Raw genomic sequence first — 17827 nt, forward strand, 5'->3', positions numbered from 1 at the left:
TCAGGACGGTTGAATGATTTGTGTAGAACTGAGGTCATTGTTTTGATGCATAAAACAGTGTCAATTTTCCTTTGAATTACTCGCTGTAGTACAAAGGGCAGTACCAAATTTCAACTGACTGCTACTCATTAATAAGAATGTGCAAAAAGTGCAAATAGATGAGGTTTAATATGCGAATAAAAGTATGTCGATAATGCAAAAAACGTGCAACAAAACAATCAAAATGCAAATGATTGTAAAAATCACAAGGAGTGCACAGGGTTCAGTGCCGGGACACAGGCATAATGTTTTTAGGTATGTAAGTTTTTTATGTGGGCTAGAATTTCATAAAGCAATAAAATCAAAATTGTTCCTCATGATTTTTAGAGGGAGAAAAATGCCAAGATGTGCTGGGGAATTTCCATCAAAACTTTAAAGTGCATGTTTACCACTGTGCTTGTGAACGTTATTTCCAAAAAAAATTGGGATTGTCATACGTTGGCCCACACATCTGCAAAATCTGAAGGAAAAAAAAACTCTAGCTGAAATTGCAGAAAAATGCATCAAATTAATGTCAAGATCACTCTTAAGAGATGGGTATGAGGACTATGGCTTTGCCAGAATGCTATTTTCAGCAGTTTAAGTAAGAACAGGGAGGGCTGTTTTGTCAAGTTTCCCTAGAGGTTTTGAAGGAAGATGCGCAAAGGGAAGACCCGAAAAAGTTAAGTGAAAAAATTCGTCAAAACGAAGTTCTGTGGGACAAGGATTAATATCTTATAAAACTCTCGAGAAAGCGGTTTTTACAGCCCAATTGTTTTGCTTGTTGTAAGACCACACACCAGGCTCGTTTTAAAATCATTGACCAAATATTGTATATACGTAATGTAAGTAGCAACAATTATTAGCTTTCATATTATGCTTCCTCGGTCTGGTCCCCTGGTTTGCAGTACTCGATCAACCTGCTGGAGTCCGTTCAGAGAAGGATGTCGAGACTGGCGACGGAGACCGAGGGGATGGGGTATTCCAATCGTCTACATGTATGGGATCTTCCATCATTGAAGCGAAGAAGGATCAATGCTGATCTGGTCATCTTCTACAAAATATTCAACAGTGAAATGAAAATCAGGAATATCTATTCCACCGATGAACTCATTGTTCTCGTCAGCGACGAGTCCCACAGGAATACCAGGAGTGTTGTGAAGCAAGAAGAAAGAAAACCCTTCACCGTGCCCTCTTCACGATCTCATACCTTTTTTTATCAGGACGGCGGATCCATGGAATGCGCTCCCCCTGGCCACTCGTCTATCCAGTTCGTCTGCTTCTTTCAATAAATTGGTTTGGACCGGAAGCAATTAATTTGTTTTCTTATCGTATGTGTTCTACTTCTTGAGCAGTTAACTAATAGTGCTTCTTTTCCATTCTCTCGGTTTTAATATTTTCCCCAATTGTGCCATTACTCTTTTATACACATTGTGTCTGTGAGTGGCTCTCAACAATAAACAACAATAAACAACAACAACAATATTAATAGTACCGGGGATTAAAATTCCTTGTGGGGGTTGGAACATTCATTGAAAATCCAAACAAACAAACAAAAAGTGAAAGCCAAACAAAACGATCTGAATTGACTGACGGACTACACTTCAATCTTTTTTCTTACAATTGGCGAGTGTTCTTGGGTTCAATGAAAAATGCAGAATGCCTCAACAAACCCAACTAGATTCCCATGAACAACACGTGCCAAATCGTTTCAATTTTGGTTGCCATCATTCATGTCAGGTAAATGATACTTTCTGATGACATTATAAAAATGTCTCTTGCCCAGTGTCAACTATCATAAGCTAGTTTCAGTGTCGATTGACATTAACTGGTTTGAACACACGTAAAATTTGAGCCATTTCAAAATGAGTGTACTTTGTAGAGAATAAACAGTCTCAAATCCCAGAGTAGATGAATGGCAAGAGACAGTGTAATCCGCCTTGTACAATCTCTGATTGTCTCGAGTAGCGGTCATGGAAAGCGACTCATAAACAAATAGCTCCAAACTTAACAATCTCGTTATTAGGATCGAGCAATGACATTAGAAACCGGATTTCTGACTGACTGACTCTCAGTTCCACGTGAAGACCCGAAGGAGTTTGAAAGTGGCACATGTGCTCCAGAAAACAAACGTGGTAATCAACTGAAGTTAATCTTTTTTCCTGAAACAAACGAAGAATAACAATGAACGGCTTGGAAAGGACAGATGGTGACAGTCCCGTTAACGAGATGCGGAATCAGAGGTAAAAGTATAAGAGTTCGTTCTTCTCAACTTAGGATTCAGTTTTCCGTGTTCCCGAATAGTATGCATTTCGAGCCCGTGAACGAGAGTGCCCAGTACCTTTTGCAAAGGACCAAGTATCGACCGAAAGTCGCCGTGATTTGTGGCTCAGGATTGGGTGAGTTGTTTAACAAGTTCTATTTCCGTTCCATTTTTCCTTTGACCTGCGAAAGCAAATCGATTGGTTGAAGATTCCTTGGTCCAAATCCAATGGAAAAACGGCCTTTCCTTAACACCATCAGGACCATTTGGAACCCATTGAATAGATTAAACATCATTTAATGGCGCCATATCGCGCTTCTTGAGGACTATCAGTAGTTATAATGGCCATGGATCATCATACAATTGAGGAGATCGATAACCCATGGCAACGCAAAAAAAAGATCGGTTAATCACATCAGAAGGTCTCTCTTTCTTATTTCAGCAACATTGGGAACTTTGGTCGAAAAACCAGATGTGTTTCCCTACGAAGATATTCCCAATTTCCCCGTGTCCACGGCTCCTGGTCATAAATCCCGATTGCTTTTCGGCATTTTGAATGGAGTGCAAGTGATGCTCATGCAAGGAAGATTTCACTTGTATGAGGGGTACTCCATTTACATGGTATTAGATACATACTCGATCCATTTTCTTGAACACACCCTAATCATTTGTTCCCCATTTTTGATCTACATGGGATTAGTGCGCTATGCCGGTTCGAGTGATGCACTTGGTCGGGATCAAATCCCTGATTGTGAGCAACGCAGCCGGGGGACTCAATTCCAAGTTCAAAGTGGGCGACGTGATGATGCTCCAGGATCATGTCAACCTCCAAGGGTTTGTCGGGATTAACCCATTAGCTGGAAGAACTGACACCAGGTTGGTGCACATTGTTATAGAAACTGGAACAAGGGGAGCATGATTGGGTATTGGTGTCATTTGTTTCCACAGGTTTGGTCCGCATTTCTTTGCCACGAACCATGCTTATGACCGGAAATGGAGAGCCAAATGCCGACAGATCATGGAGGACCTGGGACTGGGGGACCATTGCCGAGAAGGCGTCTACTCAATGGTAGGGGGTCCCAATTTTGAGACCCCGGCGGAATTGCGATTATTGCGGATGCTAGGAATCGATGCCATAGGTAAATGAGTTCTCCTGACTCTTGTTAATCCAAAGGAGTCAAAGCCCCGTGAATAGGCTCATCTTGTGGTTGTTCTTGTGAGGAGACATGTTATTTAGTCGATTGTCTTTAAATCTAATCAAAGGTTGCGAATGTCTCCTATACGTAGAGTTTCCCCTTCACACGTGGCGGTAGTTTTTGAAAAACTTGGCTCGAGCTTGAGTCAATGACCTTATCAATTGACGCCTCAGACCCTTTGACGTCTGTCAAGGGGTTAAAGTACGAAAGATATTGCACTGAAGTACATCCATCCCCAATGAAATTGGTTTTCTTAGATTTTCATTTTGAAGCGGGGTCATTTCCCTAGTTTTAGCAATATAGTAATTATTTGGGAGGGATCAAAAGAGTGGAATGATACAGAATTAAGAGAAATCAAGAAAGTCTCCGTGGGCTTTGACCCAAACCAGGTTTTAGAGTCAATTCTAATCCTTGTAGATGCTTAATATGCATTTTACGAGTACCTTCAAGCCCTCGAGGATCCAGGCTGGTTAAAACAAAGAAGACCACCCATCTTCTTTCTCGGACTTACAAGTCTTCTGTTCAATGTGCTCTCCTCATATATTTGCAAGATATTTGTAGGCGTTGATCCGGTAGCACCTTTTAGGTCAGACTTCCACAATTTTTTTTGATAAACATTCAACCCTGCACAAATATAAAGTTTCGTTGGTAAGAAATACACGAATGATAATATTTCGTTTTAATTGTACGAGGGATTATATTCCTCGTAACGGCTAGTAAAGTCAAAGAAAAAGCGAACAAAAGTAATGAAAATATTGATCAATAGCATTCTTCCTTCCATCTTACGAACGAGGTTTTTATTCTTCTTGAAAAATGATATTACCATTCTCATGAAGCCCTTCAACCTTTTGTGATATTTTTTAACCAGAACAGGTTTTACTCATTCATTCTGTGTACTATCATTTAGTGAACCTTGAGAGGACATAACTTTTGACCTAGTCCTTTAAAAGGCAATTTCAACTTGACGTTATCAGTTCGAGAACCTATTTTTGCAAAGAGGCTCACTTGAAAGGCCAAATTTAGCAGAATGCGAGACGAAATTTGGATTAAATATCATTCATTGTGATCAATGGATGGTAGAGCTAAAATGTCATTTCACTTGATTCAGCATTAGGCATGCCACATTGATGCCTTTAAAAAGTACTGGATTTTGGGGGTTGCCTCCTTGAAGTAGCATCTGTCTAGTCAGTATATATTCTGGGAGGTCACTGGGGTACTTTTCAGTACAGTAGAGCAAGAAGTAGAGGAAAAAAATATTAGATGCAAAGCGCAATAATAGACAAAAACCGATTTCAAAAACTCTTTTGTAAAAATAGAAAATTCTATAATATAAAAAACAAAGCGAAAAACAGTTTTTTTCGGCTAAAATACATTTGTAAGCATGTCAATGAGTAAAATTGTGATAGTTCACAATTGCAATGCTACACGAACCATTTATTTCATGAATAAATCAATTGGAACTCTACTTTAATCCCTTGACAAAGAGCTATTCAGCCTCAAAAATAAGAGCGACCGCCCAAAAATTGATAGTGATTTTCTCCTTCAATGTCCCATCCATCCTAGATCCTATTCGTCACAGGTAGATAGTCGGAAGAAAAAAGGGAGAGTGCGAATAAGGGCTGCATTTGTTGGGCTTGCTTTCTTTATGGTAATTTTTTCACAAGCCACTTTTTGTAACACGGAACTTGGCTCTTAGAAGCTAGATGGCAGGACAACAGTGCCGTAAATAGATTGCTATAGCGCCGGGACAATCATGATTTGTTTTCATCTCAAAGTTATTCATTGAAATAAAATTTGAGATTAAAGCCATTACAATATAAGGCAATCCTCATTCAAAGAAAGACGCAAATGCCTTCACTCCAATCAGAAATTCTATATCTCACCCTCAGCATCCTTGCCAATTCTTCAGATATTATATATTTATTTCTTTAAGGAATGAGTACCGTGCACGAAGCGTTAACAGCCGTCCAATGTGGCATGAGTCTGTTTGCATTCTCGCTCATTACCAATGCCTGTATCACCGATTATGAGGTCGACCAAGGTGCTAGTGTGGCTGAAGTCATGGAAACCGCTCACAATCGCGAGGAGGACCTTAAAATCATCGTCGGCCGATTAGTGGCCGCAATGGGTAGCGAGACTCAGGCTCTTTAACGTCTTTGACTCCTGAGACAACTGAACGTCCTTGCATTCTAATTCCAATGTTTGCCATCAATATTTGCTCATTATCTATATCTCCTTCGCCATAAAAAGTCTGTTACCAAACACAGTCTAAGTCCATAAAAATCCGTCATTTATGCTCGAGTATAGCACTTATCTAAAATGACGATCCATACACATAATAGTAAGTCGTAGTTCGTAGCTCAAGCTTGGTGAATACCGGTGCACCTTCCTACTTGGGAAATGGTAGAAATTGACATGGGCTTCCAGGGATTTTGAGACAGATTTGGGGTAATACATCTATAGCGTGATCCCAGGAGCAACATGGGGTTCAGTATTCAGTGGCACAAGTTCAAGTTTAATCACGACCAACCTGAATTGTTTCTTACGTCTCAATGGACATTTGATCATGGACGAAATGTGGGCACCCTGTTTGTCATCTACAAGTTACTCGTGTTTCTCTTTGCTCTCGTTAATTATGCTTTGAATTTGGCTCACCATGAAGATCCAGGCTATTTCCTGATCTATATGACGAATCAAGGAATCACGATACTTCTGATGGACCAGGTTATCGCTACTGGCTTGGTTTTGCACGCCAAGATATGTGGCTTGTCTCCCAGCACCTCTGATTCGTCTTCGACGACATGTCTAGTCCAAGCCCTTGAAAACAAGAAACCAAACCAGCCAGCAAGGTGGGTTTGGACAATTGGAGCCAAATGTCAATTTCACAAGATGGACAAAAGCCTTCAAAGCAATGTACTCCTGAACACACTAACGAGGCAGGGCCATGGCATGGCTTTTAATTTGGGAGTGATAGGGCTTTAATCCAAATAGAGTGTCTCGACCCAGAGGAGACTCAAACCTTAGAAACCGGTACTGATTGTAGACTAGGTCTTGTTCTAAAGGGTGTCAGAAAAAAAACAAAAAAAACATGCTCTCAGAGGAAAACAGTGAATTTCCAGTTTTTAGTTTTCTATGGAGCTAGTTTGCTTTCGGTGAATTACAATCAAGTTTGCGCTGTAAACCAGTCGTACATGTTTCTATGCCATGCATCATATTTTCCTTAGCAATGGGATACCCCCCGCGTGGCTTCGTGAAATGCGACAGAACAAAATTTTACCAAGTCGCATTTCAAATGTGCGCTCATGAAACTATCTGATAGTCGCAGTAGGTGCAACTGGGTACAAATCGTATCTCAAAATACACGCCCACGAAACCACGTGGGGGTACCCCATTGAGTCATTTTTGCTTAATTCTAGAGCAAAGATTAAGAGTTGCAAGTTAGACATTCATTCTCAAAATGACGCAATCAAAACATGACATGATTGACCTCGTAGGGTTGTTAAACACACTCATTTAAACCAGTTTGGCTTTTAAAAAGGTAATTTGCTACCCGCGAGTTAGTTGCCCCCTTCCCTACGAATATTTGAGGCCAGCAAATTGAACAATGAAGGAGCCCGAGAAAGAAGAGAGTTATATTTTACGTGTTACCGGACCAATAAGGCCTACGTATCCCCTATGAACAATAGAGGGAAACAAAATAAACAAATTATTGTACAATGAGAGGGCCCGAGAAAGACGAAACGTGGACATCATGGTTCGAACAATTCTGAATTCTTGAAGGCTTGAAAGTGCTCTTAAAATGCATATTAAGCCTCTACGGTCACTAGAATTGACCCTAAAATCCTAGGTTGGGGCAAGGCTCAGGAACGCTTTTGAAGACGTACAATATCAGATACCTTTTGTTCCTTCTCTGAACATTGAACACTCCCAACTTTTTTAGTCTCTCCGAATAGAGACCTACAACTAAATTCTCCATGGACGAAACCTGCTCGATATTTTTACCTCCATTATCTACGAGTGGAGTGTTTAATGGCGTTGACCCAAATGTCATTGAACTGAATCAAGACCATACTATTTTTTTGCAACCCAGGATTAGAATTGATCTAGGACAATAGGATATCAAGAAATTCAACAAGTTTGAACTTCATGATCTTCTCAAACACCTTCGCAATATTCGAAGTGAGAGAAATCGGCCTTTAGTTACTGGGGAGTGACTTATCTCCCCCTTTAAAAATTGGAACAACATGAGCTAATTTTAGTGAAGATGGAAACTTGCCCTGATCCAAGATCAAGTAAAATAGGAGCAAGAACCAGTGAGCATCTCATCAGAAACTGAGATGTCACACCATCAGGACCAGGAGAACTTGAAAGCCTCAAGTCCCTTATGGCCTCTAAAGCATCTTGATCTGTGACTACAAGATCATCTAACGCTCAACTTGACAAGCCTTGCCAATCTCAACAAACTCGTCAATAGAGCAATATGCTGTAGCTCCTAAACTCGGTGGAATTGAAAACACACTGGACTACTGATCTCCAAGCTAAATAGCCATAACCTCTAGATTGACCTCAAAAGGCCCTACAGGGTGTATCATCTTTCTCTAAGATTTGATGTGCTAATCGGAGCTATTGACAAAAGTGTTTTTTAAAGTGGCTCCTTTTTTTCTTTAATTAAGGAAAATGCAATCACGTCGAAGTCTTGGTATTTTTTGTTTGGTTTGGGGTGCTAGGGTCGGAGGGGTGAGCCCGTCGCCCAGGCAGAGAAGCCAGCCAAAACATCTATCATTTCCATATTCGGCTTGGCAGATTCATGTCCGGTAGCAGTTTTTGGTTCTCCGACTGTGGGTTTGAGCAAACACTTAATCAGAAATTGTAATCACCGTGCTGAATTGTCATATTTAATGAATGCTAAATGGATGATTTGAAAAGACACGTGTGTGCCTTAAAATGGGAGTTTAAATCAAATGGAGAAGTAGGCCACAACAAGTAGAAGAATGCTCATGTCTGGAGACAGAATTGTTCTGCAATTCTGCACTTAGGTGATTTATCTTATTCTTCACTGAATTGCAAACCCCATGAATTTGTATTGGATAAAATGGTACACCAGGGGGTTCGCTTGATCTCAAGTTCAATCTGAGGAAATTTGCAGCCAGATTTGACGGCAAACTTTGTCTGTCATAATAGCTGTAACCAAAAGATGTACACTGAGACACATTTATAGATTTCTTAGGAGTATGCATGCAAAACGATGCACCCATTATGTGACTTCCTGTCTCCGACTTGGACAAAGTCGATACTTTTTCAGCACGAACTTGCGTATTTTTTAGCTTCAAGTTTTTCAAAAGTTGCTCTTTTTTTACTTTTATTTTTGATTTAGTTTTTCACGGGCTTTTCAAACCGCCACAGGGATTGCAATCCCCAGTGCTATTAAAATGACAGGTTACAATTCGGCTATTTATTACCTTTCAATCTTCGGATGATATTCGTCATCACAGCCAACATTAGTTAAGTACTATCTCACCCTCGGGAATTACGGCTCCCTCATAGTATACCTTTACTTGATTGAAATTTCAGACCTCTGCCGTTTTTGCATAAGCTAAGCTGGGTCTTTACATCTCTGACTTGGACCACGGCCGTGTTCATCACGATCTTCTACTGGAGCATCCTTTTCGACAAATCCGAGCAATCATATTTCAACGTCTTCGTTCATGGTTTGAATAGCGTGATTTGCTTTTTGGACCTTCTCATCACAGCAAGGCCATTCCGCTTCCATCACGTCTATGTCCCGTTAATATTTGGAGTGTAGTAAGTACATTCAAATTCAAGGATGAACCTTTGTTTGGATCTTCATATAGAGTACACGGCGTGAGTATTTTTGGAGGGTTTTGGACAAGGTTATTCAACGTTTTTAGCTATTTTTGAGATAATGCCAGTGAAAGAAAAATAATCTTTTACTTCTGTGATATTGAAAATCTGTATCAACTCGTTGGGAATTTAAGTCAAGACATAACCAGGGCATTTTGGAGCTAAAAACGATAAAAATTGGGCCATCAAATTCTATATAACAAAGTAGCGGACAAATAGATCGTATCATAAATTCAAAATAAGACTTGACTAAGAGTGCTCCCAATTTTCATTGATTTGGTTTTTGAAAATTTCAGTTTTTACAATATGTTTAGGCATGTAAGTTTTTTATGGTGGCTAGAACTCCATACACGAATAAAGCCAAAGTTGTTCCTTATGAAGTGATAAATATTAGAGTCCAGCCAATTTTGGCAAATTTGAGTACAAGACTCGAGTGACACTACGTAATCCTTGAATTGAGACCAAATTGAGACCAAATGCATGGAGGTCACTCATTCTATGCTCTTTTCAGTTACGTAATATTTAGTCTGATCTATTATTTCGCGGGTGGAACCAACGCGAATGGTGATCCCTGGATTTACGTGGTATTGGATTGGTCCAAGCCGGGTCCGTCCATTGGCGTAGTGGCTTTAGCGGCCGTAGGCCTCATTGTGATTCACGCTCTAGTTTTTGGGGCCTACAAACTGAGAGTTTGGATTTGGAATCGATGCTTCAACGTGGATGATCAGAACAGCGAACGACAAGGCTTCTCCATTTCGGACATAGAGAGCGAAACCGGAAAACGCGTGTATGGAGGCACTGACAATCCAGTTTTTACCATTTCCCAAAACGAATAACTTCGCACCCAGTAATAAGTGTCACTCACCATGTATCACCATGTTTGCGCGGAATAAAATGCCCCATATATATTTGCGAATTATTGTTTGACCTCTACTTTGTAAAAATGATTTTCGTTGCTTGCATTAGCACCTAAAGGATCAATGTCGACCGTTCATGCTGCTCGTGGAACTTGAGGCCCGCATAGCTTCCACGGCACTCACAGCTGAACCGATCTCGGGTTCGGATACGTTCCGATCGATGCCTCGCTCTCGATGTTCCTGATCCGCCGCGACTTCCACAAACTGGTCCAGGTTGATGGGGCCAGACGAGATGGCTCTTCTCAAGGCTTCATTGCTGCCCAAAGAGTATGGGAAACTGCCGTTGTCACTCGATAGAGGAGGGCTTCCAACGATGAACGACCTACACAAAACGAGATGGTGTTAATAAACAATTCGAATTTATGACTTCAGGATGAAAATAAATCGCGATAATCTGGCCGCAGTGGCGCTTGTTCCTAGCTTCTACTGTCCTGCCATCTAAGAGTCAAGCTCAGGCACTTGCACACATAGAGCTGGTCACGAACTTCTCGAAATATGGACTGTGACTGGGAACGTGCTTCCCGCCCAATCAGCCAGCTCTTGGTCATGGCAACTCTTGATTGAGTCACTTTTCGAATTAAAGTAATAACAGATGAAACGTAAATCTCATCAATCAAAGGCAGACTATTTTTCGATTATTTACTCGTACAGTGGTTCGATTCAAAGTCATGTTGTCAAAAGCTTATCTAGCTTGCCCTTAAAAAAGGCGAAACATTCGAATATTTTATGTAGCGTTTACTACATACTTTTGGACGTATCTACTGAGTTTCCAAAGCACAGATTTGGGCTCAAAGTCGGCCAAGTTCATCCGTCTAAGAAGATCTTGTGGTCGCATGAGTTGCTTATTTGGAATAAAGTGGACAGTTTAGGGGATAGGAATTTTTTGCTTTCGTTCGCAGTCCACACCTCTAGAAGTCCGTGAGCTGGTCAAAAGACTACTTTGGGAGCTTCACGAAGTTAAAGTATGGCAAATTAGAGAGAACAAGACTCTAGCTCACTTATCGGCCGAATCTGTGGAAATGGCTTCACTTTCCGGGATTGGCTGGCGGATATCCACATTGGCGGAATGCGATAGAAACCCCGGGGGACGGTAGGATGAGGCGGATACGCCACCAATGGAGTGGGTTACGCCCCCGCCTCTCCGAACAGCTCCACGACTCGCCTGCGACAATTTGTCTTGAAGTTGAAGAATCTTGGCCTCCAGTTGGCCTTGAGTTTCGATCAAAGTCTCATTGGCTCCTTCCACTATGCTCACATTTTCCAAGTTTTCCTCCTAAATATATAACAGAAAAGAATGTGAGTCTAATGACTTGAGCCACTTTTTTTAGTACATTACTTGGCTGATAATACTGTAGTAGATTACATGTACCTTAATGATCTTGATCATTTTCTTCAATTCCGTGATATTGATGTCCTTCTTCGTGACAATCTGCTCCAAGTCGTTGATCCTCGCTCGAGCTCCTTCTAAATCGGCGCTCTTCGACATCAAGCTATTCTCCATGGCTGGAATCAAGAGCGAGTAAGTGTTTCCTTCGCTCGCTCACCTGACCAAGTGTACCCAAATTTACCTCCCAATTGGTTTTCAAATGCTTGAATGTAAAGCGATTCTCGTTTGTGGTTAATGGTGGCAGGTTGTTGGATGAGCTGCTCCCGGAACTTCTGATGGATCTCACCCAACAAAATGATCTCTTGCCTCAAACGAACCACTTCACTCTCAGCACACTTCCGGCTCTTGTCCTTCTGTTCCAACACGTGGATCTGGCAGAAATCAATTGACATCAAATTCGACTCCCATCATTAATCCCCAGAAAAGGACTCTACCTCAGAATTGGCTCGGAAGAGTCCGGCCTCCAATTTGATCATTTCCTGCTTGGTGCGCTTCATTTCGTCCGCTTGACGGGACAACTTGTCGTTCATCTCACGGAGAGTCTCTTTCAAGTTGGCCTTTTCAGAGACCAGCTCCTCGATTTGCTCGTCTCTTTGCTTGGCCTCTTTGCCACGAGCCTCTTCCATACGGTGTTTCTCCTTGCGAACCAGCTCCAGTTGGTCCAAAAGACTGGCGATCTCGGTCTCCACAATTTGCAATTGATCTCGCTAAAAGAGTCAATAAACAGCCGCATTTCGAGATTTCAGCGATCGGAAGCTCATTCATTCTTTTCTTTTACCAGAGCCGTGTTTTCTTCTTCGAGGATCCTGGAGGATTTGGTTTTACCCAAAAGTCGACGATTCCGAGTGCCCAAGATCTCTCTCCGATGTCGCTCAAAGAGCAAGGCATTGTGAAGGAGCAGCAGTTGGTTCTTGAGGACCTTCGGGTCTTCACTCGTCGAGCCATTTTTAGACTCAAGATCGGCAATAGCCGATTCTACGCACCGGTCCAGGTCTTCGTACGGGTTGGGTTCCGGGTCAGCTCGTTTGGAGCCATTCGTGTTGATCAGCATGGCCATTGGAATCACACTGGGGAAGAGATGTTCGTAGGGGAAGACCACATATTCATCGGTTTGAACGGCCGAATCCTTCGTTTCCTCGTAGATGCCATCTCTAATCCCACCCCCATGATGCTCCATGGCCATTTGATGCATAAGATGCTCTTCGGGACAAGAGGAAGCACGCTTGGCATGTCGATGAGAATCCACCGAAGGCTTATTTTCTTCGTCAATCACATCTTGAACCTTCAGCCGAAGACCCGACACAACTTATAAAACTCGTAACTAGTGGGCTCTCCCTGGATATTGAATGACAAAATTACCTCGCGTTGGATTTCCAACTCTCCTGGAGCGCACATGGAGAAATATCGGATCCGTCCTCTGACTTGACGAACCAGATCGTGGACGGATTCCGTGCTTGGAGCGTGAAGACCGCCCGAGATGCACTCGGTGGCAATGGCGGGCGTGGCACCCGAGGGCGTTCCAACCACAGAGGGGACACTGGAATTGTCTTGGAAGGCGGATCGAGGTCTGGACGAGATGGCAGGGGGGTCCGGCTGCCAAGAGGTAATCGTTCTTATCATATACCAACCATATAAATCAGATAGGGATGGACCGAACAAGCCATGGATGGAATCTCCATCGTTCATTACCTGACTAGAAGACGACAGTCTGGATGTGGCTCGGGAGGGCGTTCCACTGCAACTGGGCCCACAAATCCTGGGCGTGATATGGCGAGTGCTCAAATCCCTGGGGTCTGGGGTCTCCCCTGGGATGCCGTGTAGACCCTGTCCCCCGGTCAGATTGGAAACCTCCGGATCCTCCTGAGCACCAAAAAAGGAATCGAGATGCATTGAAGAATGTGTCTCCCATTCCGGGACCGAAAGCCCGAATCGACTTACCTCCTCCTTGCCAGGATCATCCAAAGCCTCGTCCAAGGCTCTCATTTTGGCAGCTAGGAATAACTCCGGACGCTCTGGCTCCGGTTTGATGGGAAACTGGTCGGGTCTTTGATTGGTGAATTTGACGGGACTGGGCCGGGATGACCACACATCATCGGCCTTGATTGGCTGGAAACACACACACAAAGGTGTTCAATGGCAATTGATAAGACATATCCACTGATGGCTGATTGATAATTCTGATGATTGTGTCTAAACTACCAGGCCAATTTAAGACCCCACCCACCAAACGGACAAAGTCACACAATCACGACTCACTGTGTCTTTGGACGGGATGGGCGAATCCGGAGTGTCCAATTTGATGGCACCACCCAATTTGCTAAAACCACCAGGGGCTCCTCCGGGTAATTGGTCTACAAAGATGGAATCTCGCCGATCGAAGCGAAACGGAGACGCGTGCTCCTTCATAGGCGAGAGTGGGTGTGGCACCTTGGGCGACCTGGGGGGCGGAACAGAGTCCAAACGCAGCTGTCGAGACACACCCACCGTCGGACCCGGACGAACAAACCGAAACGTATCATCCTACATGACCAAAACCAAAGAGTGAAAAAGGACCATCAACAAATCAAGAAAAACCAGGAAAAATAAAATCCGAAAACTTCTACCACTCAACCGTCAATCATCATCCATCAACCATCGGGAAGGCACTTCAAGTAGTATATAAGGTAATATCGAAATATATACATAGCACGCTGTCCCCAAAATCTGAACAAGATCATTCCAAGAAAGAAATATAGTCATATCCAAACGAGTAATAAAAGTACGGGGAACGTATGGAAAGCAATCATCACTCAATCCGAGAAGTAACAAGAAAAGCTATCCACCACAACGATGACCAAGGGTTCAAACAGATGCGGGCTTACCTTCACAGGTGTGACAAAGGGTGTGGACTCAGGCGTGGCTTCAATGGCCGCTTCGGGTGGGGATTCGATGGGCGTGATATTCCGCTGGGCCTGAGACAAATTGACCGTGAGCTTATTGGTATTGTGGGTGGAGACGGAAGATGCGGTGGACGTTTTGGTCGTGGCGGCCTCAATTGATACGGGCGAAGGGATCACGGATTTGCCGTTAGAGGCGGGCATCACGGGCGGAGAGCTCACGTCCAATCGCTTTCCCGGAGTCCAGAAAGGGTCGTGATTGATCACACTGCAGATATCGCGAATATCTAAATATTTAACCAGAGATGACCACATCAAAATGCTTGTCAAACAAAAGATAACCTATGTTAATGGAAGATTTCTTTAAATCTTTATAAACGGATTTTATATAAAGAAACTTCATTGAATAATGTCGTACTGATAAAAAAAATGCCTGTTCTTTAGATCCGAAAGGGCTTTGGTTATAAATCAAGGTTTAGACCAAAGATTCGTCACTTATTTTGATTCTGAAATGGTTGCATTGATCTACCTCATACATTTCATGCAGTGGAAAAATATCTTCAATGAAACTTTCATTTAGAGCCGCAGTACATTGAGTTAATTCGTCTAAGCCAACAAATTTGCTCTTAATTGAAACAAAATCTGCAAGATAACAAACCCACTTCAAATTGCTGGTTTCCACCGCTCAAAATCTGTCAGAATCTGAGACATCTCACAAAAAATTATTCACACATTGAAGTCAATGTCTTTGGTCTGGTGTAAGTACTTTCAAAACGGTCCTACCGGGTGCGGAAATATCTCGCATGGTTCCATAAGGGTTCATGGGCGAGAACAATGGCTCCAACTGATCTTCCTTGGTGCTTTCTTGGCTGATGAGTGAGTAACGACTGGACTCGACCAGAACATCATGGAGTTCCAATTTCTTCCATCGGGCCGAATTCTTCTCCTGATCCCGGGAATGGGTCACCAAAAGCGGATGCATCCGGACCGTGTGCAACATTGGACGAATCGTATGGTTAAACACCAGCTGGACAAAGGAGATTGTGACCGATTAGTCCGGATGATTATGCATTATTCTATTACATACGTACCTGATGGTCCTTGTGAGTCTCGGAGTATTGCGAGCGGAGGTAGGACAGGAAATTGCAGGGAAACATCCCGTATAATCGGTGGAAGAACGCGTACAAGCCGATTTGCACGTGAATCTTCTGGATTTGAGGCAAATCATTGAGGTTCACGTATCGCCAGGATGCCAATCGACTAGATCATAGACGAAATCCAACATGATATTTATCGCTATTTCTCCCCCAATTGGACTTTTACCTGAACGCGTCGAAAAGGTCGTGGAGGAACGGTCCCACATAGGTCGGAACAATGGGCATCAAGGCCAGCAAATCCATGAGGGCACTCATCAAAACCATGAGATCCTCTTCGTTCTTGAAATGCAATATCATTGATAAAAATTAAAACAACAACAACAACTGGCATTTAGCCTGAATTCCTCGCGATATCCCGAAAGTACGCACCTTGAGAATCCGGATGATCTCTTTCATGACAGCGTGTTGAGTGACCTTGTACAACCAAGGAGGCTGTTTCCGAACGATATAACCGAGGATGGAGAGGCCGTGAAGACGACTTGAGCCGCTTTGACGGAGACTCTCCAGGATCTTGTCGAACAGGAACTTGTCGTGAGGATCCGGAACGCTCAAGAGCAAATCCAAGACCCCAGGCGAGTCCTTGGATTGACAATAATCGTAGAGACCATTCACCAAGTAAGGCTCTTTCACTGAAATCCGAAGAGTGGGATTGGAAGAGGCCCCCAAGAGGAGTCTTTTATTTTCTCGCGAATTTAGCAATGGGAAGAATGAAATCTCAATTGAGGGGGCATCAAAATTGATGTTGTTGATTTCTTTCGGAAGCTAATGAGGAGCACGTCTGGATGGCTAGCGGAAAAACGTCGGGATTGGCCGAAAAGAGCAAGACTTTTAAAAAAAAACGCAATTCAATCGAAATGATACCATTTGTAGCTTCAATATATATATCAAAATGGGTAATTAAGTCCGCTCTGCATTGTTCAGTCTTATTTCTAACTGGCTGGTTTCCGATGCAAAATTGTTATAAGTTTTTAATCTCGGTTGATCCCAAGAATGCTTTTTATCGTCATATTTCATATGTTTTGTACCATTGGTTTTTAAACACTTTTCATATTCATTTTTGTTTTTTTGAACAGCTCATTCTAATATATGCCATTTTCTCGTGAGCTTGTTCAAAGCGGAGGGATTTTCCGGAAAAGCGCCAGTCACAATTATTCAGCGCAAAGTTAGGGCAAAAATCGCAAGATATGGAAGCACTGCCAATGAGCATTACGTTAGTGGAAAACCAATAAAACACAGTTCATCCATTATTCAGTCCTGTCAATCCATCCAAGTTCTTCAATAACCAAATCATTGATCAATTTTTTTTCTCAGCCCGTGCCTACGTTTTTATAACTCATTTTGAACGAAAATCATAACTGATTTATTTTCTGTCCACATAATACTACGGGCCTTTTTAATAAGTGCATGCACCCAAGTATCTGAATACTATCTAAAACTAGCTGTACAAACAACTCTCATCCGTTAATCAATCCATACCTTCATTGAATTGCTCGTGAATGATTTGTTGGATTTCCTGGACCACATCATTGGGTTGACCACTTTCCAGGATCCGGAACAGGTCTTCCAACGAGTTAATGGGCGCGGAATTGGCCACGAGAGGCGGACCCTGAGCCACGGGATGGGCCATTCTGCTCCTGGGCCTTCGCAGTCGGCAATCCCACGGCAATTAGGGCCCCACCAACTGAGACATCAAGCCAATAAATGTACACGTTAAGCTTTCAGAGTGAGCGAGTCAACGATTGAGTGATTGTGATGTTCCGATTCTCTGCTAACTTGGGACATGGATGGATTAGCCTGAGCATAGAATACAAAACATTTTGAACAGCTGATCATTATACGACGGAGGCCATCAAACGATATTGACCTGGGCTCATTTATGGATCAAAAGGCTCGACTGGTCCGATATGTGGTGGTGATCAATGGACAAACCATGAACGGAAATGGTCTAATGGAAAGTATCTCAGTTGTAAGCACTTGTTGCGGTTTATAGTAGTATTGTGGGCGTCAGTGGGCAGCTTCATTTATTGGACCGTAAAATGCATTTATTACTACAAAAAGTTATTGACGATTTTTTAAGACATCATGAAACAAACATAAGCATTTACGGAAAATGAATAGTATGTGACATCGATTAAAACGTAGACACTTTGA

General features: G+C 42.6%; 3 protein-coding genes across 4 annotated transcripts; 2 read left to right on the plus strand and 1 right to left on the minus strand.

Moving 5' to 3' along the window:
* Positions 1-2179: 2179 nt before the first annotated feature.
* On the plus strand, positions 2180-5743 carry LOC131888489 (purine nucleoside phosphorylase-like; the record flags this gene model as incomplete). The annotated part of the gene is given in 6 exon segments (XM_059237359.1): positions 2180-2261; positions 2323-2417; positions 2724-2902; positions 2982-3157; positions 3230-3420; positions 5411-5743. Coding segments are annotated over 6 exon segments (918 nt in total). The 3' UTR covers positions 5629-5743.
* A 72-nt stretch (positions 5744-5815) lies between these two features.
* On the plus strand, positions 5816-10255 carry LOC131888488 (protein rolling stone-like). Its single transcript, XM_059237358.1, has 3 exons — positions 5816-6326; positions 9049-9279; positions 9851-10255. The coding sequence occupies exons 1-3, from the start codon at positions 5959-5961 to the stop codon at positions 10173-10175; spliced, it is 924 nt and encodes a 307-aa protein (XP_059093341.1). The 5' UTR covers positions 5816-5958; the 3' UTR covers positions 10176-10255.
* On the minus strand, positions 10209-17444 carry LOC131888479 (hamartin-like). Of its 2 annotated transcripts, XM_059237344.1 has the most exons (16): positions 17153-17444; positions 16046-16305; positions 15843-15955; positions 15611-15779; positions 15303-15546; positions 14505-14806; positions 13900-14163; positions 13582-13749; positions 13333-13503; positions 13003-13236; positions 12422-12925; positions 12078-12350; positions 11825-12014; positions 11626-11759; positions 11255-11529; positions 10209-10578 (listed from the first exon to the last, which is right to left on the minus strand). In XM_059237344.1, exons 1-16 carry the CDS (start codon positions 17301-17303, stop codon positions 10317-10319), a joined length of 3714 nt encoding a protein of 1237 aa, XP_059093327.1. In that variant the 5' UTR covers positions 17304-17444; the 3' UTR covers positions 10209-10316. The 2 variants fall into 2 exon arrangements, with proteins under 2 accessions (XP_059093327.1, XP_059093328.1); XM_059237345.1 differs by lacking the exon at positions 13900-14163.
* Between the last annotated feature and the right edge of the window lie 383 nt (positions 17445-17827).

The sequence above is a fragment of the Tigriopus californicus genome, chromosome 10, assembly GCF_007210705.1.
Source record: "Tigriopus californicus strain San Diego chromosome 10, Tcal_SD_v2.1, whole genome shotgun sequence".
Lineage (NCBI taxonomy): Eukaryota > Metazoa > Arthropoda > Copepoda > Harpacticoida > Harpacticidae > Tigriopus > Tigriopus californicus.